This window comes from Kryptolebias marmoratus, linkage group LG8 (genome assembly GCF_001649575.2).
Source record: "Kryptolebias marmoratus isolate JLee-2015 linkage group LG8, ASM164957v2, whole genome shotgun sequence".
In the NCBI taxonomy this organism is placed as follows: Eukaryota; Metazoa; Chordata; class Actinopteri; order Cyprinodontiformes; family Rivulidae; genus Kryptolebias; species Kryptolebias marmoratus.
Window position 1 is genome coordinate 3,790,216 of NC_051437.1, and position 11,940 is coordinate 3,802,155.

At 39.6% G+C, this 11,940-nt stretch overlaps 1 protein-coding gene across 10 annotated transcripts in view; it reads left to right on the plus strand.

The window, feature by feature from the left end:
* Positions 1–11,940, plus strand: part of tpd52l2b (tpd52 like 2b) — an 87,187-nt gene that overhangs the window by 32,372 nt on the left and 42,875 nt on the right. For all 10 annotated transcript variants that reach the window (XM_037977117.1, XM_037977112.1, XM_037977115.1 and 7 more), the window contains exon 3: positions 1,828–1,976. In XM_037977117.1, coding sequence (XP_037833045.1) covers positions 1,828–1,976 — 149 coding nt within the window. The remainder of the gene's footprint in view (positions 1–1,827; positions 1,977–11,940) is intronic.

An 11,940-nucleotide genomic window follows, 5' to 3' on the forward strand; every position in this document is an offset into this window, starting at 1 on the left:
GCTTCTTTCAACTAATTTCAGCTTTTTCAACTAATTTCTGCTTCTTTCAGCTTTTGTTCTTCTAGCTTATGCAAATCTTCTACAAATCAGCTTCTGTTCCACTTTTTGCATCTTTGTTAAACTTCAGCTCTTCAGCATATCTTCAGCTGCTTTCAGCAAAATCATTCAGCAAAAAAAGCATTCACACTGCATTTTCGCAGGAAATGCAACTTCTCTAGTTTTCTTTGTTTTTTATTGAGTTTATTTAATGAATGATGCTGTTTTAGAGGCAATAACGTATAGGCCTTGTTAGTTTTAGGTTCAGTATGTGCAATGCGGTCATATCAGTAAGTTATCAATAAACATTAAACTGGTACAGCCGTTAACTTGTGCATTCTTGAAACTCTGGCCCACAATGTATTTTAATTTGACACCCCTGGTTTATAGGATAAGTTTCTGGGACTGATGCTTTTTGTCTCTTGTGATTATTGAGTAAGGATACTAACAAATTTGTTAGCATCTGTAATCTGTTCATTAGTTTTTACTTGATCTTAGTAACAGATGGACAAACAAATCAATGAACACAACTGAAAACTGAGTTAACAAAAAGGTCACATGTAGGAGCATAGACAAGTTTTTAATAAAGGGGTTACCTGTGAACTTGACCATTGATCCCATGAACCTTGAAATCAACAAGCATCATCTGTGACCCATGAGGTGTCCAGCTGTGCAGTTTGACATTCCTACATTACACCGTTGCATAGTTAGAGTAGGTCAACTTTGTTGTTGACCTTTGACCCCATGACTTTGAAATCTGTGGTGATCACCCATGACTCATGAGGTGTCCAGCTGTGGAGTGGGGGGCTATAACTCCAAAATAAACAAATACCAAAACATACTAAGGTATCACACCAGTGTATTTGCATGAATGAAAACTACAAAAGCAACATTAAAATGTACATATAAATGCACAAGTGCTTTTTGAACACAACATTACTTACAAAGACCAAGGTCTCCCAAGGCACAAGCCTGTAGGGCACATTTAGCGTTTATAAGAGCTGTTTTCAATCAGGCGAACTTTATGACAGATGGATGTGATGTCAGCCCCGTGGCGGGAGTCCCACCCTCCAGCGGCAGGAGGCTGGTGATATGCAAACATTCAGCTCTGGGCGCAGGAGAGGTGCACCCCAGAACGATCCTATCTCTTGTATTGAAGAGGAGTGGTGGGGCGGTGCCCTTGCACCCTCTATTGGCCAACCGCCACTGATATCAGTATTGACCCACAAAACCAGAGCTGGTGCATAACTAGAGATAAGTATTGTGTCACAGAAGCCATGCCAACATGGTTTGATACATGTATGTCATGATTGTGTGCAGCACTCCAAAAAAAGTATGGCATTAAAATGACCTCTTTATCAGTCAGGGCTCCTTATAATTATTAATTAATGTTGTAAAAGACTTTGTTTTGGATGTAATGCGGGGTTCTGATTACTAACAGATACATTTTTGCTAATGTGACTATAATGAATGATTTTAAAAGCTCTTTACTGCCTAAATCACTACAGAACTTTGGTTAATATTGAGAATTTATAGTATGTATTATTCTTGCCACGAAAGGCAGGTGATCGTGTGTTTCTATTACACGGTCTCTCATAAACCACTTGATGAATTTTAATGAAACTCTCACAAAGTAATCACTGCATGTACATCTAAAACTGAGTCAACTCATTTTTGTGTTTGTGTTCCCTCAGTAATGAATGCCATTCCACTTTTGAGAATGTTGGAAACAGCTGAAGTTTGATAGTGGTAGATATAATGAGTTAAAAGCTCTCTGTTGATGGGTTTCAGGTGGAGGAGGAAATCAACACCCTGCGTCAGGTGTTGTCAGCCAAAGAGAGACACGCCTCAGATCTGAAAAGGAAACTTGGCCTCAGTCCACTTAATGAAATCAAGCAGAATCTCACGAAGAGTTGGCAAGATGTACAGACTTCCAATGCGTATGTATATGTTAATTGCTTTTTTTCTAAACAAAGGTTTACAAGTTACTTTCCTTCTTGCCTAAGTCTTAATAGTTTCCATCCTAGTTTATGTTTGATGGCTTTTTTATTTATTTTATTTAAACCATATTAACAATCTTCATATAAATTAATTTATTTAATTTGAAAATCTAGCAACCACACTCTCTTATAAAATGATTTTAATAACTTGTCTGTTCAGACTGAAAACACCTTGGGGTTGTTAGTCTTCAAATTGTTTCCCATACTTATAAGGAAATTCATCCTGTCTATGAAATTGTGTTTGAGTATAAAAGTCTAAATGATTCAGTCAGCAGTATGCTGCAAATATGGTACAATAACACAATACGAAGGTAATAGTGCTTTTAGGTTGTTGTTGTATAAATAATGTTATTTATCATAATAACTAGTAAGATCTATGTATTTGTATTTGTAAATCTGCCCATAGGAGCATGATTATGTTTCAAAACGGGGAGCAAAGTCAGGAAAATGCAAATGTTATTAAAATTATCAAATGCATCACAGACCTATTATACACATTCTTATATTGTAATAGTGCCTATGTCAGGGAGTCCCAAAGTCGGGAATCTAGCAGACCCATGTAAGGTTGGAGAGTTGGACAAATTTTATTGACCATTTGAGATTGTGGTCCCATCGGGCAGAATTCTATTTCTTTTTTGAGGATGGTATTTACTGTTTCATTTTAGCTAGGACACTAGTTAATATTTCCTTTAAAGAGTAAAAAAAAAGTACTGTATATAATTCAAATCCAAACCTAAACATGCTGTAATACACTCTGGTTGTGTGCAGTCCACTTTATCCATTTCCAGCAGCAAAGCTTTTCTATCAGGATTGGTGTGGTAAGTTACTGTCATTTCATTGCTCAGCAAAGATCTGCATTATTTTAGTTGTTAAAATTACTAACAAATTCGGTGATAAATTACGCTTATAAAAAATGACAAATGACAAGCTATAACTAAAAAGTGATTTTAAAAGAAATATTTTATTAAACAAATCATGCAAGTGCCTGCATCTGTGTTAAAAAATAAATAAATAAATACTAGAACTGCAAGCAGCTATGACAGGGGTCCAAGTCATCCCAGCGCCCCAAGGACCTGGTGACTTAGACATACCATGATGAGGAACAATTTTACAGTGGTTGAAAAACCACAGAAGATGGAAGTGGTATTTGTTATAGTTACTTGGGATTGCTACATCACGAAGGAGCTGGAGAAATATCATGAACTGGAAGAGGAAAAGTGATTGTTAAGAGTCTAGGTTGACAAGGAGTCAGTGGTCATCGGAACACACAGGGCTGTGACCTCCAAACTGGAATAGTGGCTCCAATAGAACAGAAGTGCAGTTGTTTTTTATGCTTTTTTGGAGCTCTAAACCCTAATTAAAACTCCTCAAACAGATTACTTCTGTCCAGTTGTTGGCACAATTGATTTGCAACTATTTTCTCAAGAATTTTTAATTTGAATGGAATAGAATAGGATGAATAAAACAGAATACATTCATTTACCTCTAAAACAGAGAGATGAAATGGTTAAAAATGAGAATTGCAGATCATCAGTAAACAATATAAAAATCAATAGGCCTGTAAAAGTACATTTTAAAGAAATCTAGTGTCACAGTAAAGTTCCAATAATTGTCTGATTTAGTCCAAAACACCAGCACTACATCTTCACCTATGCAGTTTCCTAAAGAAGCTACTGGTATTGTCACCAAGAAGAACCTGCATCCCTGAGTGGACTCATTCACAACATACTTCTGTCAGCCCGCCCCAGGGCAGCTGTGTATACAATGAAGCTTACCGCCATCAATGTGTGAATGAATGTGTGAATGTAGTGTGAAGCACTTTGGGGTCCTTGGACTTGATAAAGCGCTTTATAAGTACAAGTCATTTACCATTTACCGCTGTGTCGTCATTTGAGAGAGCAATCAATCTGACGATTAAGGGCATACTAAGTGTATATGCATAAAATCACTTGCATGTGACCGACTCCTTTAAGCATCTCTCAGCGTCCGCAGACAAGCAATGTGAATCAAGGACTGTCATTTTTGTGTAGCGCATCCATCAACAAAGTGTTGTGACAATTTCTGTGAATGCCTAATGATTGCTTGAGCAATCATTACTTAAGCCTCATTTGGCTTTTTTCCATCTCCTTAATGGCAGATAGTGTAATGCAAATGCAATGAGTTCTACACAGTAGCATCTGCCTCACAGCAACAGACCAAAGGTAGTACATTGTCGTAGGAGGCAGACCCTTAGGGTGGCTCTTTGAATGGCGTAAAATGGCGATATTTCATTCAGGGTACCGATTTCAAAGGGTTGAAGCGGAGACCTCGTTGGGAGATGATATCTTTGGCAACATCCATAAGTTTCTGTAGGCCCGTCCCCGTAATACTCACCTGCAAAATGTCATCTTCATATCAGAATACATCAGGGTTTCCTCTACATGTAATTGATCATGGCGCACCACCACAGTAAAATAAAGGCTGCCACACCTTCAGAATAAAGGTGTTTATATCAATAGTGGAATAAATGGATTGGTAGATAAGTCAACTTCTGAACGTTTTATGCAAGTTTTTGAAAGTAACCTTCGAGGTTGCAATTTAAGGAGGCTAGATATTACCGGAGAAAGTTCTAAGTTTTTTTCTTTAGTCTCAAGTTTAGACTAGACTATAAATTTTATTTGGTGATATTCAAAGATTTTGTTTGTCAATGCCATATGAATCTGCTAAAAAATTAAAGGGCATAGAATCTCTTCATCAAATATATCCTCTAAATAATTTATTCCCTGCTTCTCCATGTTGAAAAGTTAAGAGCTCTTTTATTTTGCAGGATGTCTAGGTTGTTCCAAATGGGTGTATGTCTGCATGGGAGAATTGAAGAATTACTCATTTTGAGGCATTCCCACCAGGCTGTCAAAGTTGTATCGACACTGATGCGTTTAAAACTTCTATACTGCTTAATTAAAGGGCTGATAAATGGAATATTTGAGATACAGATTTCCTTACATAGTGTTTGTTCAATTTCTATCCATAGACTATCTGAAGGAGTTTTCCAAATCCATTTTAAGATATATTGTAATCTATGTGCTTGATAATATTTATGAAAGTTTGGAAGCTCCAATCCTCCTAAACTTTTTGCCTTTTGTAATGTTTTTAAACTGATCCATGGGGGTGTAGATAACCATAAAAATATAATGATAGAATCTAAGCTTTTAGAATCAGAATCAGAATACTTTAATGATCCCTGGGGGGAAATTGCAATTATTACAGCTGCAGCCGTTCAAGTCAGCATTAGAGTTGAAATGTAAAGAAAGAAAGAAATATCCTAAAGAATTAAAAAGAAATGAAAAAAATAGAAATAGCAACGGTGTAATAGGTTCACATGTTTCGGGCAGAGTTACAGAGTTTGATGGCCACTGGTAGGAACGACCTCTTGTGGCGCTCAGTGGTGCATTTAGGTGCAATGAGTCTGGTACTGAATATGCTTCTGTGACTCCTAACAGTGTCGTAGAGAGGGTGATAACTGTTGTCCATGATTCCCCGCAGTTTTGCCAGCATCCTCCTCTCAGACACTACAGTCACAGAGTCCAGCTCTACTCCCACAACATCCCCTGCTTTCCGGATCAGCTTGTTGAGTCTGTTGGCATCTGCCTCAGTCTGCTGCCCCAGCATGCAACAGCATAGAGGATGGCACTCGCCACCACAGACTCATAGAAGATCCTGAGCATCGTCCGGGAGATATTGAAAGACCTCAGACATCTCAGAAAGTACAGACGACTTTATAAATATCTGGGGGTAAATATCGACAACAAACTGGACTGGGTCAAAAACACTGACGCCATCTACAGAAAGGGCCAGTCTTCCACTATGCTCATGCTGACCCTTCCGATGGACACAGGGATCACTGGTGCCTTGTTCCTCCTCAGGTCCACCACCAGCTCCTTAGTCTTTGTCACATTGAGCTGTAGGTGGTTCTGCTTGCACCAGGAGACAAAGTCCTTCACTGTCGCTCGGTACTCGTCCTCATCACCGCCGCTGATGCATCAAACTACTGCTGAGTCGTCGGAAAAAGATGGCAGGACTCTGTGCAGTAGTTGAAGTCTGTGGTGTACAGTGTGAATAGGAATGGAGAGAGGACCGTTCCTTGTGGGGCTCCGATGTTGCTGATCATTCTGTCAGACACACAGTTCTGTAATCGTATATACTGTGGTCTGCCAGTCAGGAAGTCCATGATCCAGGACACCAGAGGGGCATCCACTTGCATCCCTCTCAGTTTGTCCCTCAGGAGAACAGGCTGGATTGTGTTGAAGGCACTGGAGAAGTCGAAGAACATAAGTCTCACAGTACTAGCCGGCTTGTCCAGGTGGGAATAGACCCTGTTTAGCAGATAGATGATGGCGCCCCCTGTTCCTAGGCGGGGCTGATAACCAAACTGAATGGGATTCAGGTGTGGCTGGACAATGGGGCGCAGTTGTTGTTGTCCACAGAGCTGGATGGCACAGTCCATAAGTACTCTTGGGGCGACACCATCAGGGCCAGCAGCCTTGTTACTGTGGAGTTTCTGCAGCTGATTTCTCACTTGTTCGGCAGTGATGCTTACTGTGGGGGAGATGAGTGGGGAAGGGGGTAAGGTGTGAGATGGACTGTGAGGAAGTAAACTCTCAGGGAGGGATGTAAAACCAGGGGGAGTGATATGCACAGGCTGCTGATGGTCATTATCAGAGGCGATCTGGTGGGGGAGGGTGAGTCCTGCTGTGTCAAATCTGTTAAAAAAACAAGCTTAACTTGTTGGCCTTACGTCACCCTCCTGGCCTCTGATGTTTTTGGACTTAAAGCCAGTAATTGTCCTCATTCCATTCCATACTTCTCTCATGTTATTGTTCTGTAGTTTCCACTCCAGCTTTCTTTTGTAAGTGTTCTTTGCATCCCTGATGTTTGTCTTTAGTTCCCTCTGGATTGTTCTCACCTCCTCCCTGTCTCCTGCTCTGAAGGCCCTCTTTTTGTCATTCAGGAGTGCTTTGATCTCTTTTGTTACCCATGGTTTGTTGTTGGGATAACACTTACCCATCTTGTTTGGTACAGTGGAGTCAACACAGAAGTTAATGTATCCAGTTATGCAGTCTGTGAGATGTTCAATGTCTTCTCCATGTGGCTCACAGAGTACAGTCCAGTCTGTTGATTCAAAGCAGTCCCTCAGTGCTTCAAAAGTCTCCTCTGACCATCTCCTTACAGTTCCTGTGGTAACAGGCTGACTCTTCACAAGTGGGACATAGCTGGGGCTGAGTTTTACTAAGTTGTGGTCTGATCTTCCTAAAGGTGGTAGGGAGGAGCAACTGTATGCATCCTTTACATTAGCATACAGTAGATCCAGCGTTCTGTTCTCTCTGGTAGGGCAGTTCACATATTGAGTAAATTTAGGAAGTGTCCTGCTTATAGTAACGCGGTTAAAGTCCCCTGATATGGTCATGAAGGCATTTGGGTGTTGAGTTTGGAGACGTGCTACTGTTGAATGAATGATGTCACATGCTGCCATCGGGTTGGCAGAGAGAGGAACATAAACAGCCACTATAATCACATGAGAGAACTCGGGTGGAATATAATATGGTCTGAGTCCAACAGCCATCAGTTCAATGTCCAAGCTACAGGTACGCTCCTTGACAGTAATGTGACCCGGGTTACACCAGTGGTTATTAACAAGCACAGCGAGCCCGCCACCTCTGCGCTTACCGCTCTCGCTGCCGCTCCGGTCGGCCCGAATCGTCGATTGAAACGTTGTCGTCCGGGGGTGATCTGGTGGAGCCATGTCTCCGTAAAACACATCAAACTACACTCCTGGTACTCTCTCTGGCTCTTAGCTAAGGCTGTTAGCTCCTCCATCTTATTGCCTAGTGACCTCACGTTGCCCATGATGAGAGAGGGGAGACACGGCTTGTATCCTTTTTTCTCCATGAGCTTCCTTCGTCTCGCCCTCGCTTTTGGCGAGTGCTGTTTTGTTCCTCCTCTACACCCTCTTGTGTGTTCGTCTCTTGAGTTCTTCAGGAATGTTTATTTTCCCGGTATTCATGCTGGCTGTCCTCAGCGCTATCAGCTGAACCCGGGTGTACACAAAGCCATGCTGCTGCGCTGAATGAGAGCAGCAGTTCCCAGACGAAAAACAAAACAAATACTCTCTTAACTAGCATGTTTCAAGAGGGCACCATTTCACTAAGTAAAGAAAAAAGAAAAAAAAAGCCTAAAGAAAGTGAAAATATAGAAAATCATAGTTAAAATATAGAATTAAGAAAAACTCGAACGGGAGCTACTGTAATAGGCAGCATTCACTCTAGCGCCTGCGCACTAACTCAAGTCTGGGGTGGTTTAACTGAGTCATAGAGAAGATATAGTTTATTTTAGGGAGAATCATTATTTTAAGAACAGACACTCGCTCCATGAATGAGAAAGGGAAGGTTTACCGCTGCGTGAGATTGCCTTCTATTAATTTGGGTAATGGAACATAATTTAGTTGTGTCAGTTCATTCAGCCTGTTAGAAATATTGATGTACCTGATGTTTTCAATCTGTAAAGGAATGGTTGGAGAGAGATGGATATTAGAGGAGATAGATGCAGCCTTTGATTTGTTCCAATTGAGAGTCTGAAATTGTGGGAAACCTATTTATTAAGGTTATTGTCTTTGTAAGAGAGAGGTTTGCATTCTCCAGAAACAGTAACACATCATCTGCGTGTAAACAAATTTTGTGGATTCTATTAGCTGTTTCCATAAATTCCATAAGTATTGTTGCACTGACTGATTGCAGCTGCTAGTGGTTTAATAAATATAGCAAACAGTGATGGGCAGAGAGGACAACCCTGCTCCCTAAGTCAACACAAGTTCATTCTGTGAGAACCTATGGGACTTGGAATAGAAGTCATAACATTATCAGGACTTATAACAACAACAGGTGTTACCCTATAATAAATTCTGCCATTACAGAACTCAAAAAGACTGAGTGGAAACACAGGCAGCTCTTTGTGGCTGTGGTGGCCTGGAGGAAGTGTGCCCCGGCTGGGCAGCATAGGAAGACATTCCCTTCACTCGCTCATTATTGTGCACCATCAAACTTGCAAATGTCAAATGGCATCTACTGTCTCAGTCTATTTAATAAACACATCTGGTTGTGGTGAGAAAATCATAAATCTGTATAAGGACAGGAGAGTTGAGAAGCCGGCAGGAAAAAACTGGTGTTAATGCTGCATGAGGAGGGAGGAGCTTCCCGGGAGTTCTAATCTTGTCTTTGTGGCCCTGCAATGGACTTGTGACCTTTCTAGACTGTACCCCGTCTCTCACACAACTACTGCTATAGATAGGCACCAGCTCCCCATGATCTGTAAAGGACAAGTGGGTAAAGAACATGGATGGATATTGTGCAAGTTAAAAGCCTCGTACAAAGCTGAGCAAAGTTTGACTATTAGTTGGCCCAGAAACTGTGATCACCATATATTTGTATTTTTAAAGCATTTCATAACATGGGGAGGATAATGTGGCATAATTTAAGAACTTTAAGACACAAATTCACCTCAAGTCAAAGTCTCTATATTTGTTTATTTTGGTAGAAATTTGTCTTGAACAGAGGGGTTACACTGTACAGACACATTGCACTCATCCATAACATCACATGGTTAATAAATACATAAATACATTAAGAAAATTATTTAAGAAAATGATGCCATAACTTAAAATGAATTAAATTGTCAGTCTATAAAAAAATTATCAGAATATCTGTACAAACACCAAACAATCTGAGTCTTCAGAAAAAGTAAATACGCTGATGGATCTGAACATAGACTGTTCGGTCAAAGGTTTTTGAAGGTGTTCACTTGCTGGATGTTGTGCTCGTGCATGGCCACTGTGTCGTGATCTCCAACTGACTTGGCATCCACCAGCATCTCCACGGTCTTATCTGTGTTAGTATGGTTGGTGAGCCTCACTTCAGCTCACACACCCAATCTACTTAATTTCACAACATATTGACTTAGCTGAGAGTTACCACAGTCATTAATGTAAAGTGTAAATAAGAAAGGTGAACTGAAGCAGCCCTGTGTGCTTCTAAAAACAGTATCAGAAAAGAAGTTCAGTTTCATATGCTGTGGCCTCAGAGACAGGAAATAATGAAACCACTTAAATAAAAATGAATTCACATTCAGTTGTTTTAGGTTTTTCAGAAGGAGGTGTGGCTGAATAGAAAAAAACAGCTAAAATCAATAAAAAACAATCTGTTTCAAAACCAGGTGCATAACAGTTCAAATGTACTCACTTGTACTCTGTTTCTGTTTGTATGCAAACTGATATTGATCCAGGTGAGGCGCCACCTCCATCTGTGACTTAATAATCAACAGTTTCTTCATCGATTTCATCACATTGGACATGAGAGCCACCGGTCTAAAGTCATTGCTCACTGGGGGCATACTTTGTTAAAGATTGAAAAACCCTATTCACAGAGTCCTGAGGTCTCATTTATAAAACTGGCATACGCACAAAATGGGGCCTGAAACTTGCCTATGTCACTTTACATTTAAAGGTTGTGATCTATAGAACACACATTTGATGGGAAAATGTACGGTCCCTCACACAAACTCTGAGACTTGCGTACAATATACGCTAATTTTGGAGACAGGGGAAACTGGTGACACAGATGAAGAAGAGGGGGAATTGAAGCCACACTGCATTGTGATTCCTCTCAGATATTTAATTTTACTTCATAATCAAATTTTAATCTTAGATCAACTTTATCATAAGATTGTAAAACTCAATCCCTCCAGGATTTCTCGGGCATTTTTTGTGATTGTTGCAGGCTAAAATGCCTGATTTGGCGGGGCATTTTCCTAAAAGTTGCAATGAAAAGTTGCGTTTTTTTTTTTTTAAACTAAAATCAATAAAAAACAATAACTTTTAATATATAAACCAAAAATACTAACTAGTTTTGTAAGATGATTACCAACAAACATTGACATTCTCAAAAGGTGCTTTATTTGAGAACTTTGATAGCTTATAAACAGACATTCATGACCATTTCTGGATTGTCCCTCATCTGCAGCTCTCCTCGCATGTTTTGCAGACACAAAATGTTTGTCAATGGATGACTTGCGTTTATGTTTGATGGTTACACTGCAGGACGTGCAAAACAGCTTCCCCCACTCTCGTAAATGTTGGCTGGTATGCAGGTGTGGCTTGATGAGAAACAAAAACAACCACAATAAAATAAAGTAATTATTTATTTGATTTATTTTATTCATATAGTTTCTGTAGATTTGCTCCCTCTTTGTTTCTAATATCTTTGTATATCCTTCTATTATGCCCTAATTGCTAATGTATTTCACTTAAATGTGTTACATATTTAATCTTGTTGATCTAATATAAAAACCACAAACAAAAAGCCAGTGAGGCCAACAGTAACCTGCTGTTGTCTGCTGGGGCATCTGTAAAGCAGCAGGATGATTTTTATGGGTTTTTATTTTTTATTGGACCAAAATAAAATAATCAGAAAGTGAGGAGCTTTGCAACAACTGTTTATGTTTTGACGTAACTTCTACAATGAAAGAGTCCTTATTTTTTTAAGTGTTAATTTTTAAAAAACTGGACTTTGAATCAAAATGTAAAGATTTTTTTGCGTCAAACTTTGGGGCATCAGTTTTTAACCCCTAATATTTTAATATATCCTAATATTCAGCATCATATATCTTAGATGTTGGTGTGTGAATTTGCTTTTGCCAGACGCTGTCTCACTACACAAACATCACTGCATACACTCCTGATCAAAATCTTAAGACCAGTCAAAAAATTGCAAGAATTTGCATTTTGCACTATTGGATCTTAAGAAGGTTCTAAGTAGAGCTTCACAATGTTAAAAGAAGAAATCAGCGTAAGAGACAAAAACTTTTGAGCGGGGAATTA